Genomic DNA, 18,110 nt, shown 5'->3' on the forward strand with positions numbered 1-18,110 from the left:
GCTCCTGCCGGGCCACAACACCCTGTCCAGGGTCCTCCACCTCCCTCCAAGGCCAACTCATAAGACCCCTCACCATCAGAGTCTGTCGGCAGCTCCAATGACTCCTGCTGGCCCACAACATTATCCCCCACTGCAGGGCCCGTCCCCTGGTTCCGACGCTCAGGATGTGGTCTGGAAGGGTGGTTGACGGCCTCCATGGAACACAGTCCAAGACACTGGTGCCCCGCCGGGATCCTAGAAACGAATTCCTGTGCTGCGGGGACCAGGGTCGGCAAGGGCTGTAATCTCGGAGAAGCCCTCCTCGCAGACCTGGCCCATTGACACTGGACAGACGACTCCACGCACTTCCGCACGTCATTTCTTAAGCGGGACCACCAAAACTTACGGGATACCAAGCGCAATGTCCGGAAAAAACCCCCAATGTCTCACTGAAGAAGCTCCATGAACCTGAGAGAGCACCCATCTACAGATGGGCCCTGTGGGAACATAGAGCCGGCCCCGATACTTCAAAAGATCCCCCTCCAACGTCCACGTGGAGTTGTGATCTTGGTCTGAGGGGTATTGAGATCTTGCCCCTGTCATGGTCAGACCACTACCTACTGAGGCTTGACTTTCGGAGGCCAATCCCCCACTGTAGGGAGGAGGAACCGATTAGGTGGTTCCACCCCAGGCGCCTTATGGACCCTTTGGGCTTTCAGATGGTGCTTGGTGTTCTACCTGATACTCTCGTCCGCAGTCCGGCTGAGGCCTTGGTTGCTGCTTGGAACTCAGCGACGGCAGAGGCTCTCAACTGCATTGTGCCTTTACGGCCTATCCAAGGCAGCGGATCCAGGAGGGCTCCTTGGTTTACTGAGGAACTCCGGGAGATGAAGCACCAGAAGAGACGCCTGGAGCGCAACTGGAGGTCCAGTAAGTCCGAGTCAGACCGAGCACTGTTAAAAGCTTGCATCAGAGCCTATCTTCTGGCAATTCGGACTGCAAAAAACACCTACATTGCCGCTCTGATTGCTTCCACTGAGTCACGCCCAGCCGCCTTGTTCAGGATAACCCGCTCCCTCCTGAAAGGGAGGGATGCGGGCAATCCTTTACATGGCAGAGCTGAGGAGTTCGTCCAATTCCTCGCGGATAAGGTTGCTCGGCTTCGGACAAACCTGGACTCCAATTGCGCAGAGACAGCCGAGGTACCGGGGGAAGGTCTTGAACGACATCTTTGGATTGACTTTCAGTCTGTTACTCCTGAGGAAGTGGACAAGGCCATCGGAGCAGTGAGTGCCTCCACGTGTATACTGGACCCGTGCCCCTCCTGGCTGGTCACGAACAGCAGGGAGGTGTCACAGAGCTGGATCCAGGCAATAGTTACCGCCTCTCTTCGGGAGGGGTTCTTCCCACCCCCCCTAAAGGCGGTGGTGGTGAGGCCTCTCTTGAAGAAGCCATCTTTGGATCCAGCCATCTTAAATAACTATCGTCCAGTCTCCAACCTCCCCTTTGTTGGGAAGGTTGTTGAGAAAGTGGTGGCCTCACAGCTCCGGTGGTCCTTGGAGGAAACCGATTATCTAGACTCCTTTCAGTCTGGATTCAGGCCTGGCTACAGCACAGAAACTGCTTTGGTCGCACTGACCGATGATCTCTGGAGAGCCAGGGATAGGGGTCACTCCTCTATCCTAGTGCTCCTTGACCTCTCAGCGGCCTTCGATACCATCGACCATGGTATCCTTCTGCGACGACTGCGGGAGGTGGGAGTGGGAGGCACCGTCCTTCGGTGGTTCTCCTCCTACCTCTCGGACAGGTTGCAGTCAGTGTTGGTCAGAGGGAGAGGTCGACCCCTAGGCCCCTTAAATATGGGGTGCCTCAGGGTTTGGCCCTGTCCCCCCTCCTGTTTAACATCTACATGAAGCCGCCGGGTGAGATCATTTGGCGGTACGGGATAAAATATGACCAGTATGTGGACGATACTCAGTTGTATCTGTCCGCCCCGTGCCAACTCAGTGAAGCGGTTGACGTGATGTGTCAGTGCCTGGAGGCTGTCAGGGTCTGGATGGGAGTTAACAAACTGGCTCTCAACCCTGACAAGACCGAGTGGCTTGTGTTTTTCCCTCCCAAAAATTAGCTATGTTCTCCAACTCTCAGGCTGAGGGGTGAAATTATATGCCCCTCAGATAGGGTTCGCAATTTGGGAGTCCTCCTGGACCGAGGCACACCCACAATCGCTCTCACGGCTGCGTTCTGGACCAGCTGAAGTCTCCAAACACTCTTCAAGGGCTGCCCCATTTGTCGGCTGTGACCAGGGGGGCATTTGCCCAGGTTTGCCTGGTACATCAATTGCGTCCCTACCTGAACCGGGAGGCTCTCACAACAGTCACTCACGCCCTTGTGACCTCAAGACTGGACTACCGCAATGCGCTCCACATGGGGCAGCCCTTGAAGAGTGTTCGGAGACTTCAGCTGGTCCAGAACGCAGCCGCGAGAGCGATTGTGGGTGTGCCTCGGTACACCCACGTTACACCTATCCTCCGCGAGCTGCACTGGTTACCTATTGGTCTCCGGATACGCTTCAAGGTGCTAGTCGTCACTTATAAAGCCCTACATGGTATTGGACCTAGGTACTTGGAGACCGCCTCCTGCCGATTACCTCCCAAAGACCCATTAAATCCCACAGATTAGGCCTCCTCCGAATTCCATCGGCCGGCCAATGTCGGCTGGCAACCACCCGGAGGAGGGCCTTCTCTGTGGCTGCTCCGGCCCTTTGGAATGATCTCCCTGTGGAGATTCGGACCCTCACCACCCTTCTGGCTTTCTGTAAAGCCGTCAAGACCTGGCTGTTCCAGCAGGCCTGGGGCTGCTGAGTCCCATCCCCTACTCGAATGGGTATGCGTGTTGAGACCTCTTAGACTGTTTTGTACTGTTGTTTGTTTTTGTTGTGGTTTTCCTTTTTGTATTGTCTCCCCCCCCCCTTGGTTTTGTTAGCCGCCCTGAGTCCCTCGGGAATAGGGCAGCATACAAGTTGAATAAAACCTTCAAACCTTCAAACCACGGGGAAGCCGGCCCTACGGAAGCCTTTCGTCGCTCCACCCATTCGTCACCCCGCTGTGCATCCCGTATCAGAGACTGTATTAGTCACTTTAGTCATTTTATTTGTATGCCACCCTTTTCCCTGGGGGGACTCAGGGCGGCTCACAGTTCAAAAGGGGAGGGGAAAGACAAACAATTTACAACATAAAGACACTACATCATTTAAAAACTCAACAGTCATACAATTTGAGTGTGGGTTAGAGTCTTAACCCCAGGCCAGCCGGGACAGCCAGATTTTAAGGGCGGCGCGGAAGGTCTGGAGGGAGGTGAGGGTCCGAATCTCCACAGGGAGTTCGTTCCAGAGGGTCGGAGCAGCCACCGAGAAGGCTCTCCTCCGGGTAGTTGCCAGTCTACACTGGCTGGCTGATGGAATTCGGAGGAGGCCTAATCTATGCGATCTTATCGGTCTAGTGGAGGTAATTGGCAGTAGGCGGTCTCTCAAGTACCCAGATCCAATACCATGAAGGGCTTTGTAGGTGACAAGTAGCACCTTGAAGCGCACCCGGAGATCAACAGGCAGCCAGTGCAGCTCGCGGAGGATAGGTGTTACGTGGGTGAATCGAGGTGCACCCACGATCGCTCGCGCGGCCGCATTCTGGACCAGCTGAAGTCGCCGAATACTCAAGGGCAGCCCCATGTAGAGCACATTGCAGTACTCCAGCCTAGAGGTCACAAGGGCCCGAGTGACTGTTGTGAGAGCCTCCCGGTTCAGGTAGGGACGCAACTGGTGCACCAGGCGAACCTGGGCAAATGCCCCCCCTGGTCACAGCTGACAAATGGTGTTCGAGAGTCAGCTGAGGGTCCAGGAGGACTCCCAAGTTGCGAACCCTATCTGAGGGGCGTACAATTTGACCCCCCAGCCTGAGAGATGGAACACTTGGCCAATTCGTGGGAGGGAAGCACAACAGCCACTCGGTCTTTTCTGGATTGAGCACAAGCTTGTTAACCCCCATCCAGTCTCTAACAGCCTCAAAATCCTGGCTCATCACGTCCATCGCTTCATTGAGTTGGCACGGGGCGGACAGATACAACTGAGTATCGTCCGCATACTGATGGTATTTTATCCCGTGCCGTCGGATGATCTCACCCAGCGGTTTCATGTAGATGTTGAAAAGAAGGGGGGACAGGACCAAACCCTGCGGCACCCCATGCGTTAGGGGCCTAGGGGTCGATCTCTGCCCTCCGACTAACACCGACTGCGACCTGTCCGAAGTAAGAGGAGAACCACCGTAAACAGTGCCTCCCACTCCCACCTCTCGCAGTCGTCGCAGAAGTATACCATGGTCGATGGTATCAAAAGCCGCCGAGAGATCAAGGAGCACCAGGATGGAGGCATGGCCTCCATCCCTGGCTCTCCAGAGATCATCAGTCAATGCGACCAAAGCGGTTTCTGTGCTGTAGCCAGGTCTGAAGCCAGACTGGAACGGATCGAGATAACTGGCTTCCTCCAAGGACCGCTGGAGCTGAAAGGCCACCACCTTCTCAACAACCTTCCCCACAAAGGGGAGGTTGGAGACTGGATGATAGTTGTTTAAAATGGCTGGATCCAAGGATGGTTTCTTCAGGAGGGGTCTTACCACCGCCGCCTTTAAAGCGGGGGGAAAGACCCCCTCCCGTAGGGAGGCGGTAACAACCGCCTGGATCCAGCCTCGTGTCACCTCTCTGCTGTTTACAACCAGCCAGGAGGGGCACGGGTCCAGCACACATGTGGAGGCGCCAACAGCTCTCATCGCCTTGTCCACATCCTCAGGGGTAACAGCTTGAAAATCAATGCAGCGATGGCTTACCAGATTGTCCCTTAGTGCCTCGGCTGGTTCTGCAGTATTGGAGTCCAGGTCCGCCCGGAGCCGAGCAACCTTGTCCGCGAGGAATTGGACGTAATCCTCAGCTCTGCCCTGCAGCGGATCGCCCGTGTCCCTCCTATTTAGGAGGGAACGGGTTATCCTAAACAGGGCGGCTGGGCGTGACTCAGCGGACGCAATCAGAGAGGCAATATGTGATCTCTTAGACGTCCTGATTGCTCGAATGTACTCTCTGGTGCAGGTTGTTAAAAGTGCTCGGCTCGATTCGGATTTACTGGTCCTCCAATTGTGCTCTAGGCGTCTCCTCCGGCGCTTCATTTCCCGGAGTTCCTCAGTGAACCAAGGAGCCCTCCGGGATCCACCGCCTTGGAGCGGTTGTAGAGGCGCAATCCGGTTAAGAGACTCCGTCGCTGCCAAGTTCCAGGCAGCAACCAGAGTCTCCACCGGACTGCGGGCGAGGGTATCAGGAATAACCCCAAGCTCCGTCTGGAACCCCAAAGGGTCCATAAGTCGCCTGGGGCGGAACCCCCTGGTCGGTTCCTCCTCCCTACAGTGGGGGTTTGGTCTCCGAAAGTCAAGCCTCAATAGGTAGTGGTCCGACCATGACAGGGGCAAGATCTCGCTACCCCTCAGACCAAGATCACAACTCCACTGCTCCGATAGAAATATGAGGTTGAGCATGTGACCCGCCGAGTGGGTTGGGCCCCGAATTACTAGGGTCAAGCCCATGGTTGTCATGGAAGCCATGAACTCCTGCGCTCCATCAGAGTGTTCACCGAGCGACGGCAAATTGAAATCCCCCAGGACCATAAGCCTGGGGAACTCAACCGCCAGCTCCGCTACCGACTCGAGGAGCGAGGGGAGGGCTGCTGCAACGCTGTTGGGAGGCAGGTACGTTAGCAGCAAACCCACTTGACCCTTGAGGTCCAACTTCACTAGCAGGGACTCACACCCGACAAGCTCCGGACCAGGGATCCTACGAGGTGCTAGAGACTCCCGGATAACTATGGCCACACCCCCACCCCTTCTCTGGGCCCTCGGCTGATGAAGTACCTGAAAGCCCTCTGGGCACATCTCTGTGAGGGGGACTCCTCCCTCCGGGCCCAGCCAGGTTTCAGTAATACATGCCAGGTCTGCCCTCTCGTCTAAAATTAAGTCCCGGACGAGAGGAGCCTTGTGAGCTACAGACCTGGCATTTAGCGACAGCAGCCTAAGACCAGGGTCCTGATTACTCGCGCCATCTGGCCTTGGAGTGGGACTCATAGGGCCGGAAGGAGGGATCTCTGTGACGTAGCGAACCCTCCTTCCCCGGTAATGGCCAGCCCTAAAGTCCCCGCCATATCTGCCCCTCCCTGTTAAGACCGTAATGCTCCGGCCCACTCCCGTGTCCGTGGCCCCTCTACCCCCTCCCATAACCCTCGTATGCTCCAGCAGGCCCTTCGAATCAAATATTCTGAGGCTGGGATTGGCTCAGGCCCTCCTGGTGCTTCTGCAGAGCACTCAGCACAGAGGGTACTTGGGTAGGCCCCAGCCTATTCAAACATACAGAATCACAAAACCATTCGCACCCCACTAACAATTTAAAAACACAGAAAGTTACAACAGTAATAGGGATTAAAAGTGGGCACATACAACAACATTCACATCATTCTCACCTCATTCATAAAATGCGGAGACTAAAAATTGCGCAAGTCCAAGATGGAGCGGTGTGAGAAGGAGGGAGGGAGAGGTACTCCGCTCCTCTCCCTTCCTATGTCCCAGAGAGGCGTCCTTGGCCACCAGATCAAAGTGAGTGGCATATAAGGCGGCCGTATGTAGGCAAGATAGGATGTAAAAGTCTAGTGTTCATAGGCGGCAACCGTTCAGTCTCACCCTTCCAATGAAGGTCAGCGGGCCGTATGCCTAAAGGTCTCTTTCCTAAAGATGAATAAGGGCCCCAATCTGTATGCTCATGGGATGATAAACTGCAGCACAGGATGCGACGGGTAGAACAGTCTGGAGTGGAAGCAAGTCCGCAGGGTTAGAGTTCTCCGATTTCCTAGGCAGGGCATCCGCCCTTGGATTCCACACCCCACGAATGCACGCTACATTGTGCGAGCGGAGTATCAAAGCCGCACAAACGTGCCGGTTGTCTGACATGATAGTTCGTTCCTGAGGGATGGCCACAGTCCGCGCAACCCTTCTATTCTTCTTGGAGCAACTCCCCACCAGGTGTCCAGGATCCCCACAGTAGAAACACAACCCCTCAGTACGTCGTCTGTCCATCTCTGGATGTGATACTCGGGGTCTAACAGCACCCAACTCCATGGGCTCCTCCCATTCCACTGCAGTCTCTTGATGAACCGGCACACTAGTGGTCTCCTGGAATGCACGGCGAGGCCGCCGCCTCTGCAGCCGGGCATCTATCCGGAGGCACAAGTGGACCAACGCGTCGAACATCGGTGGCCTGTCCACCCTCCCTAGTTCATCTTGCAAGGCATCAATCCGTCTTGGAAAGTGTCCATCAGAGCTGGTTCATTCCACGCTAAATCCTGGCTATGCAGCCTGAATTCACTCACATAGTCTTGCAATGAACCACTCCCCTGCTGCAGTGACTTAAGACATCTGGTTGCTGTTTCCCCCTTAATAGGATACTCAAACATAAGCTTAAAGTATTGACAAAAACCCTGGAAGTCATCCAACAACGGGCTAGGCTGAGTTAACAAGAGGGTAGCCCAACGGGCAGCTGTGCCTGAGAGCAAACTAATAATAAATCCCACCTTCGTCCGGTCAGTGGGAAAGTCCTCCGCTCTCAAACTCAGGAACAGCTGGCATTGTCCCAGAAACGCTGCAAACATGGCTTGATTTCCATCAAACTTATCTGGCATAGCCACTGGACACTTCCTCCTTGGCTGTGGGGTTTTTGCAGCTCTCTGCAATTGAGAAATTTGGTCAGCCAATACTGTTATTTGCTGGGCCAGTCTGGGCTCAGCGCAAAGTTGCTCCATAATTTATGAATGGAGGTTTTTCTGGGCAGAAGTCAAACTGTTCTGACCCCCACCTTGCCCGTTCAGAAACGACAGCCACACACAGCTTGCAAAGGAATGTTTTTATCAGTCCCGGCTCTTGCTGGCTGCGAGCCCAAAATAAACACAGATAAATTCTCTGGCAAAAGTAAACTACAGCAAAACAGGTTTATATAAATCAAATCACTTATCCAAGTGCTTCTTCTCGATGATTGCAAACAAACAGAGACTTGACTAGAACAGGAACGGAACGGGATGGAATGAACGTTGACTTCTGCAACTAGGGCATGGCACCATCAGTCTTTTATCCGCAGGAGGAGATCCTTAACGAGCCACAGCTGCTTGTTATCCTCTCCTGTGAGCATCCTGAAACCTCTCACAGGAGGTTTCTGTGTCAGAGTCTGATAGCAGCTCCAAAGGCTCCTACCGAGCCACAACACATAACAATGATGAGAAAATGGAAAACTTGACCAATGAGATAATTTGCCTTTATCTTTAGTTCATAGCAGTGCTACACTGACTTCAAGAGTCAGCAAGTGTAAAACAGAAAAAACTTTCACTCTTTCGTTTCAAATGTCACTCATAACCAAAGAATTAAAAATAAAATGTATTCCCTACCTTAACTGATAAGGAGGGATCTTGGTAGTATCATCCAGAGATTCTAATGTTTCTGAGTAGAAAAGGGAGAAAGAATTATTTCAGAAAGCATCCAGCATAGAATTGAAAACATACATCATGATATATAGTTTTATGCAATTTGAAGTCCCATCTTGCTCATTTAGGATTATCCCAGATAAATATTGTATAAATTGTACACTGCAAGTGCACATATATGTAGATTGACATGGGCAGGTATCTTTTCCTCAATAAATTATTTTTATAGGCTCTGTTCTTCCTCTTCTTCAGGCCCATTTTTCCTTGGTAAATTTCCTTTCCATATGGTACAATATCTCAAATCTTGTCTCTTTATGTTAAATCACCATTTCCTAACTTCTAAATGAACTTATTATGCTTATGTAAATAAATGCACATGAATTATTGTTTAATTAATGTAACAAACTCAAATTTTAAAATAAATAAAAGTACAACTTTATGATCCATGCATAGTTACTTTTTATTGTCTGAATCAGAAGGTTTTACAAATACTAATTTAATCTGGACTGAATGGTATCCACTATTTAAAGCCGTCCCTACCTTATTTTTTTACGACTGCAAAGTGAAAATAAAATAATCCATCTTATGTATAACCCCATTCCTAGCTCTGAATTTTAAAAAGTGCATTATTTTAGCACAAGTTGATGCAAGGATACTTAATTTATTTTAAAATCCCAACAGCGTAAACTTCTTAAATATATTTCAAGGAATACTTTAAAAAGACGATTAATCTTGTATAGACCTAGCTGGGGCTTAGCAGTGTGAAGACGAACTTTCAAGCTGCTCCTGAATGTCCATCTAAACCAGATCATCTGGATGGTTCTTTTTGGAACCAAGCTGTCCCGAAGAGACAGTGAAAGGTAGGGGGAGACCCAGTGGTCCCAGAGACATCCCCAAAATTTCTGGGGAACCAGGAAAAACCCTCTTTGCCAGTGATTTCCGGATTAGCAGCAAGGCTACTGAAACTGCTGACAGCCCCAAATAGCCTGGATAAGAAGCATGTTGTTTTGGTGAGAGCTTTAAAATCTTTTTTTTATTGGAAAGAGAACACTCTAAATTTGGAAACTTAGTTTAAAATAAGGCTGATTAGTGAGAAAAGCGGCGGGTATAAGCTTTGCCAATTGAAGGATTATTTTTTATTTTTTCTGTTTCTCTTTTTATCTTTGGAAACCAGGCTGGACTTTCTTGCAATTCAAATCGGCTTTCTGTGTTTTTCTTTTTACTGTTGATATCTTTAACTTTGGACCTTGTGGGGACATTGAATTTAAACTTAAAGCGCTCTGAAGATCTTTTTTTTTTTTTTAGCTTTTTGGTTGCGTTTTAGTAATTCTCTGTTATTTTCTTTTTTTGTAAACAAAGTTACGGAAGCTTTAATACTGAGTTAATGCAAGCTAACAAGTTAATACAAGCTAATACTGCCATCTAGCGGACTTGAAATATTGTTACCAAAATTTCCCCTGTAATCTATCTGACTTTAAAAAAGGCTTTATTTACACAACTGCTGCTCTTCCTTATCTGGAACTTTGCCTCAGACTAAATAACAAAGCAGCAAAGGAGCTGAGAATGACCTTGGAAAGACTTTTATCTTGGGGGCGGGGGGAGACTGAACTTATTTGTTTTAGTTTGGTGGCAGTTTTTTTTTACATTACTTTCATATTATTCTGCTGGGGAGATATTGATATTGACCTTTTTCTTTTTTATTATTATTATTATCCTTTTTGACTACTTACATTATTTTTCTTTTTTTGTGGCTTGAAGTATCCTTGTTTTTTCTTTTCTTTTTGGGTGGGGGGTTTCTCTTCTTACCCTATGTCTTCTTTTTGCACTTTTTTTTGAAGACATTGGGACATCAATAGATGGCTCACCTTAAATTTTGAGCAAACTAGTCTGAAGAGTCCTCTTTCTTTCTTTCTTTCTTTCTTTCTTTCTTTCCTTATTCTTTCCCTCTCTCTCCCTTTTCTCTCTCTTTTTCTACCCTCTTTCTTAAGTCAGATTTCCACTCTCCCCCCTTCTTCTGTCTCTTATGCCTTTTTCTTATCGTACTTATAACCTTACACCTTCCAAAACTTGCTGACCATGAGTAGAAAAGCAGCCCCTGTTGGCTCTACAACAACAACCTCCGCTCCCTCATCTGCAGGAGGCCAGAGGACAATACAGCCAATGCTTCAGCAAGAAAAAGAGAAAGGAGCAAACTTTGAGTCAATCATGCAAGCGATACAGAAAATACAAGCAGGACTTGACAGTAGGGATGACAAGCTAGACACTCTTGTAAAGAAGTCTGAGAGTATGGAAAAAAGAATGGAGATAATGGAACAACAAAACCAAAGCATAATACAAAAAGTTGATAAAATGGAAGGGAAAATTGAAAGTATGCACAACTGGATGACGAAATATGAAGACAGGATTCAAAAAATTGAAGATAAAATCCAAGAAGGAGAGAAGAAAACCGAGAAGCTAGAGAGCAGATTAAGCGATGTGGAAAGAGAGAGTAGTGGAATACTAAGATGGGAGATGGATAGCTCTGAATTTTTCTTAAGATTTCAAAACATAGAAAAAAAAAGGAGAGAACTTAGTACAGATAATATCCAAGATCCTGATAGATGTATTAGTGATATCTCAAGATAAGATGATAGATATGATAGACGAAGTCTTTCGAGTACATACAAGATATGCAATGAGAAATGCTCTTCCAAGGGAAGTGCATGTAAGATTTACTAAGAAAACAACCAAATTACAAATTTTACAGAAAATGAGAGATAGAAAATTAGAATACAAAGGCAAGGAGATTGTAGTTCTCAAACAAATCCCGAGAGAGGTGAGAGAGAGAAGAGAATACCAATTCCTGACCAAAGTTCTGATTAAAAAAGGTGTTAATTACAGATGGCTCATACCGGAAGGTCTACTATGTACATGGCAAGGACAAAGACACAGGATAGATACAACTGAGAAGGCAGAAGCTTTTTATGCAGAATATTTTAGAGAAATGGCTGAGAAAACTGGGAAAGATGATTCTGTGGCAAAACTACTGGAGTCATCTACAACTGTGACTGAAAAAGTAGAAGGAGCTTGTAGGTGGAATTGAGAAAGAAGAAAGTGTGGTGGGGGATGTAAGCTGCAGAGAAAAACGAGAACCCAGATCTACTAGAACTATAAACCCTGTATATAAAGTATAAACATGGAAGAAAGAAAAATGATTACAATTAACATTAATGGACTTAATTCGGTAACTAAAAGAAAGAAAACATTTCATAAATTAAAGGTTAAAACTTGATATAATTTGCCTACAAGAAGTACATATCCAAAAGAGATATGAACATCTACTAATTCAACCAAAGCTTAGGAAAATGTTTTCAACACTGGCGAACTACAAGAAAAGAGGTGTGATCTTCTATATTAAAGGCAATATTCCAGCAAAACTAATTTATGCAGATGAAGAGGGAAGAATTCCGATGGTGGAAAATATGGTTACTAAAAAAACACTCCTAATTGGAATTTATGCCCCCAATGAAAAACAAGACGAATTCTATAAAAAAAATACATAAAAGAATTTTGGACTATGTTTTGGACTATGTTGATATTTGTATGATGGGAGACTTTAATGGCACCATGAACCAAAATATGGACTATAAAACACACAAAAACAAAAAGTTAAATAGAAAATTGCTGCTGAAATCCTTCTTTAGGATGATAGATGAAGTAAATCTAAAAGATATAGGGAGAGAAAGAAATGTCAAAAAAGAACAATACACTTTTTATTCAAATAGACATTCATCATTTTCTAGAATAGATATGATATGGGCTTCAGCAGAATGTACAAAAAATTGAGATTGAAGCAAGCACTTGGGCGGACCACAACCTAATTTCAATTAAATAGAAAGGCCAAAGGGCAAGCTCTAGATGGACATTAAATAATACCATATTGAAAGAAAAAGACTTTGTACAAAAAATGAAAAAAGAGTTAGTCCTTTTCTTTAAAGAAAATAGGAAAGAAGATACATCAATGCAGAATCTTTGGGACACAATGAAGGCTGTTACTAGAGGTCTGATAATAGACTATACAAGGAAAAGAAACCTAAAGAAAAGACAAATGCATAAAGCCTTAGATAATGATTATAAAATACTTGAAAGAATTACAGAGATCGCCACAAAAAAAAAGATGTCAAGATAAAAATGGACATAATTAAACATAAAATGGACCTACTGGAAAAGGAAGAACTGGCACAAAAAATTAGAGGTGCTAAACAGAACTATTTTGAAAATGCAAATAAACTAGGCAGGTGGTTGGCATATAAGCTGAAAAAAGAGAGAGAAACAAAGAAAATATTCCAATTAAGAGATGAACAAGGACAAATTCAGTATGGAAATACTGAGAAAAAAAAATTATACAAGATTACTATGCTAAGCTCTACGAACAAGAGAAGGTGGAGGAGGGAGGAGTCAAAAAGTACTTATAGGATGCCAATCTTCCCCAGATAACAGATGAAATTAGAACAATGCTAGAAAGTAAAATAACAATGATGGAGTTAACAGATGCACTTAAAAAACAAAACAACGGGAAAGCCCCAGGACCGGATGGACTACCTGTGGAATTTTACAGAACATTTGAAGAAATTTTGACTCTCCCACTCCTACAAGTTATGAATGAAGTGATGTTTGAGAGTAAAATACCCAAGTCATGGTCAGAAGCATATATTACATTGCTACCCAAGGAAGAGACTGATCTAACACAAATTAAGAATTATAGACCAATTTCTTTATTAAATTCAGACTATAAGCTATTTGCATCTATACTAGCAGAGAGACTTAAAAAATATTTAAATGGCTTCATCCACTCAGATCAAAATGGCTTTTTACCTAAGAGACAAATTAAAGATAATATGAGAATGATTTTGAATACTTTGGAATATTATGAGGCCCACCCAAAAAAACAAATGGCTTTGATGTTTCTTGATGTGCAGAAGGCTTTTGACAATGTGAATTGGCAATTTATGTTTTTACAACTGGAGCAGATGAACTTTGGTAAGAAATTTACTCAAACCATACGAATGATATATCAGAAACAAGCAGCAAAGATAATGGTAAATGGAGAATTAACAGATCCTATTGAAATAAAGAGAGGTACGAGACAAGGTTGCCCATTATCACCATTACTCTTTGTCTTAACATTAGAGGTCTTAAACAGAAAGATCAGAGAAGAAGAAATAAGAGGAATGAAAATTAAGAAAGAGGAATATAAGCTACAAGCTTTTGCAGATGATCTAGTTTTTATTCTTGAAGATCCACTAGAAACAGTACCCAAACTGCTAGAAAGAATAGAGGAATATGGAAAAGGGTGTTGGTACTTACCTGATACGCCTCTTCTCATAGTGGGGGGGGGAGTATCCAGGATGGGTTGACTTTATCCTCTCGTTGATTGGACTGAGTCATCAGAGCTCTTTGTATAAGCCTCTGGTCCACCAGGCTCCACCCAGTTTGTAGACAAAGAACTCTATCCGACTCGTTGAACCATCCACTCCAGACCTTGTTAAGGTTTCTACTTTTTATTGAATCCTACTCTGATCATGTTATTACGACCTACAACATAGTAAAAGTTACCTTATCATGACAGGGGGGTCTGGATACTCCCCCCCCCCCACTATGAGAAGAGGCGTATCAGGTAAGTACCAATGCCCTTTCTCCATAGTGAGGGGGAGGAGTATTCAGGATGGGACGTACCAAAGCCAAACGTCCCTAGGGTGGGTAATAAGTTGAAGACCCCTGGCCAAACTAAGCCTGGTGAGATGTATCCCCTGCCCTGTGGACAGCCTGTAGTACCCTGCGCTCAAACGAAGCCTCCACCGAGGCAAAGGTGTCCAGCTTGTAGTTCCTCATGAAGGGTGAGGAAGAAGATGCTGCGGCTGCCCTACATGTATCCGTCAATGAGACCTGTGTAACCCAGGACGCCAAGGTGACTGCACTTCGTGTGGAATGTGCTGTGATGGGGCTTGGTACCTGTATGCCCTGGGATTGGTAGGCTGTAGCAATGCAGATCCTCACCACCTGCCTATTGTGGTGGAAGTCACCTTTTTACCCAGAGACCCCGGTTGGTAGGAGACCAAACAGGCCTCGGACTTTCTCTTTGGTCAGGTTCTGTCTAGGGTGTGCCACTTCCCCTCTAGGGAGTGAGCAGGGTCCGGACAGAAATTGGGCACACCCAGGTCCTGTAATTTGTGGAAACATGAACCCACCTTAGGTATGAAGGAAGGGTCCAGCCGCAACACCTCTCTGTCCTGGTGAAAGATGCAGAGGTCGTCCTCCACAGACAGGGCCTGCAGCTGTGATGTCCGCCTGGCAGATTTGATGGCCACTAGGAACACCACCTTAAGGGTTAAAAACTTTAGAGACATTGTTCGCTATGGTTCAAATGGAGCCCCTTTAATGCATCCAGCACTTTATGCAAGACCCAGGAAAGGCACCTATTAATCGTGGGTGGTGTGAGGTTGGATGCCCCCTTCAGAAACTGCCTTGCCAAAGGTTGTTGATTGAGTGCCTGGGCTCTACCGCATAAAAGCACTGAGGAAATGGCCGAGACTGGTCTCCTAAACGTGTTAGGGTCTAATCCCTTGTCCAGGCCTGCCTGAAGAAATCTGAGCACTAAGGGCTCTATCCCCTTGATGGAAAGTCTTTCCTCCTTCAGGATGCTCCGCTCAACCAAGTGGTCAATTGGAGCCATTGGGGTTCCGGGTGTTCCAGTGACCCCTGCATGAGGGAGATCCTATCCTGAGGAATCATCCGCGCTCTGTCCCCCAATAGCAACTGAAGGTCTGCCAACCATGGCATCCTGGGCCAATAGGGGGCAACCAGTACCACCTCCGCCCCCTCCCAAAGAATTTTTGGATGATCCTGGGAATGAGGGGCAAGGGTGAGTAAGCGTAGAGCAGTCCCTGAGGCCAGGGGCCTAGGAGGGCATCCGCCCCTTCTGATCCCTGGCTTTGGTACCTGGCAGAAACCTTGGGAGCTGGGTGTTGTGGGGGTGGTGGCAAATAGCTCGACTTCCGGGTTGCCGAAGTGTCCATCACCTCTCTGAAGATCGCCGGGTGCAATCTCCACTCCGAGTTGTCCACTTCTGCCCGGCTGAGCTAATTGGCTCTAATGTTGTCCACCCCCGCTATATGTTCCGCCCTTAAGGAGAGAACATTCCTTTCGGCCCACTGACCTGGCCTTTTGGCCTCCCACATGAGGGCTTTCGACTTGGTCCCCCCTGTCTGTTTAAGTGGGCCTTGGATGCAATATTGTCTGTGGGGGGCTGGAATGTGTCTGTCCTTGACAGAATGGTGAAATTTTTCTAGGGTCAAGTGAACTGCCCTGCGTTCCAACCAGTTGATATTGTGAGTCAGTTCTGTCTGGTTCCACTGTCCCTGTGCTATCTGGTCTTGTAGGTGGGCGCCCCCCCCCCCAACAGGCTGGCACCCATGGTTACCATCACCCAGTCTGGCGTTCTGAAGAATTCGCCCTTGGTTATTGCCGGGGACGTCCAAGAGATCAGTAAGCGTGGAACTTCTGCCAGGAGAAGAACCCTGGCCTGGGAGCCGCTCCTGTGCCTTCGCTGGAATGGCAAGGGAACCATTGTAGGTCTCTGAGGTAGAGACGGGCCCAAGGAATAATGCCAGTGACTGAGACCATGGTGCCTAACCATCTAGACCACATGGCTAAAGGCACCCTGTCTCCCTTGATTACCTGGATGACTAGTCGTCTTCGCGAGCACTGTCTTTCGGGTGACAGGAATACCTTACCTGCCACTGAGTCTATCAGAGCCCCTAGGTGAATGAGCCTAGTGGAAGGGTAGAGTTGGCTTCTAACCGGATTCCCCGAGAACCCGTGCTCCCTCAGGAATGGCAAGATGATATCTAGATCCCCTAATGCCCCTTCAAAGGAGGATGACTGTATGAGCAGGTCATCTAGGTGGCCTAGAATCCTAACTGGAATCTGCCTCCGGCTCGCTGCTAAGGCAGCCAGTACCTTGGTGAATTCTCGCGGGGAGGAATACCGGCCAAAGGGCAAGGCCTGGTTGTGGAAGTGCTGCCCCAGGTAGCAAAACCTGAGAAACCTCCTGTGATCCCTAATGATAGGAATGTGTAAATAGGCCTCTGTGAGGTCTATAAAAGTGAGGAAGTCTCCCTGTCTGATTCCCTCCAAGATGGAGTGGAGGGAATGCATTTTGAACCTCCTGTAACGATTGAAGCGGTCCCGCCGCTTCAGATCCAGAATTGCCCTCCATCCCCCTGATGCCTTGGGGATTACGAAAGGGATGGTGTAATGCCCTTGGCCCTGCTGTCTAGAGGCACTGGCTGGATGACTCCATGTCCAGCAGGAGTTGTATAGCCTCCTGCATCAGTAATCTCCGTGCCGGGTTATTTGAAACCGGGCAGCTCCGGAAAAACCCTGGGGGTTTAGACAGGAGTTCCAGAGCCAGGCTGTGCCTCATGGTGTTCTGAACCTATTTATCTGATAAGGCACGGTCGCAGCAGTCGGCGAAGTATGCAGTCGGCGAAGTATGCCAACCACCCCCCCCTATGGGGGGTGACTCGGTTCCGGCCTTAGTTTTTGCTGAAGGGGCACCCCCCCGCCACATCCTCCACTCCCTCGGAAGGGCCGCTTCTGCTGCCTGCTCCTCTGCTGCCTATCTTGGCGTCTCTGCCTGCCGGAAGAGCCTCCTGGTAATGCCTGGCACCTGAATACCCCGCCTCGGAACCCCTGAAGGGATCCTGACCCCAGAAGGAGGACCCAAAGTCTTGTCCCCGGGAACAGGGCCGTCTGGAGTAAGGCGCCGTCCTGAACTGTCCCCTCTTAGGGGCTGTGGGGAGACCCTTCCTCTAGTCCTTATTCTCGACCAGATAGGGGTCCAGAGCGGGTCCAAAAAGGACATCTCCTGTGAAAGGAGTGGATGCCAGGCGCCACCTATGGTGAACCTCCACCTGCCACTGTCTCAGCCACAGCAGCCTGCAAGATGCAACGGTTGAGCAATTGCCCTGGAGGCAAACCTGGCTGCGGACAATGAGGCATCCGCCGCAGATAGGATGACCGCCCCCAGCTTATTGATGTCCTGGTGCGCTCTGACCTCGGTAATAGGGATGGTTGTTGCAGCTCCTGCAGCCAGAGCAGAGGAGACCTGTTGAACAATGAGGTGGTGGTGGAGGCCTTCACCGCCCAGGCGGCTGCCTGATGCCTCTTCGGAGGGTGAGGTCCGCCTTCCTATCTTCCAACGTCAGAGCCTGCTCAGGTTTCCCTGGCAAAATCGGGGGTGTATGCAGTGCCAATGCCAGGGCGCCCCTGGTGGGTGGGATAGCACCCCCTCCATGTCTCGATCCACATTGAAGAAGGCCGTGTCTGTGGATGTGAGCGTGGGGCCCGACGTGGGAGTGGCCCCTTGGCACTTGACCGATTCAAGAAAGGCCCTGGGAGTTGGCAATGTGTCGGTCTCAATGGCCTGCTCCTCAAATATGGTTTCCGCAAAAAAAAACTGCTGTTGAGGTGGTGCCTCTGCTGCTCTGTTCCCAAGCCTGGCAGCTGCTTAACCCTTAAAAAGGAGTGATTTATATAA

General features: G+C 48.3%; 1 protein-coding gene across 2 annotated transcripts in view; it reads right to left on the reverse strand.

The window, feature by feature from the left end:
• The window catches only part of ARFGEF3 (ARFGEF family member 3), a 152,762-nt gene that overhangs the window by 115,268 nt on the left and 19,384 nt on the right, over window positions 1–18,110 (reverse strand). For both annotated transcript variants that reach the window (XM_087718387.1, XM_087718386.1), the window contains exon 2: window positions 8,495–8,546. In XM_087718387.1, the coding sequence (XP_087574513.1) occupies window positions 8,495–8,546 (52 nt within the window). The remainder of the gene's footprint in view (window positions 1–8,494; window positions 8,547–18,110) is intronic.

Source organism: Thamnophis sirtalis, unplaced genomic scaffold (genome assembly GCF_051295495.1).
Source record: "Thamnophis sirtalis isolate CommonGarterSnake01/CBP01778 unplaced genomic scaffold, rThaSir2_p1.2 scaffold_6, whole genome shotgun sequence".
Taxonomy (NCBI): domain Eukaryota; kingdom Metazoa; phylum Chordata; class Lepidosauria; order Squamata; family Natricidae; genus Thamnophis; species Thamnophis sirtalis.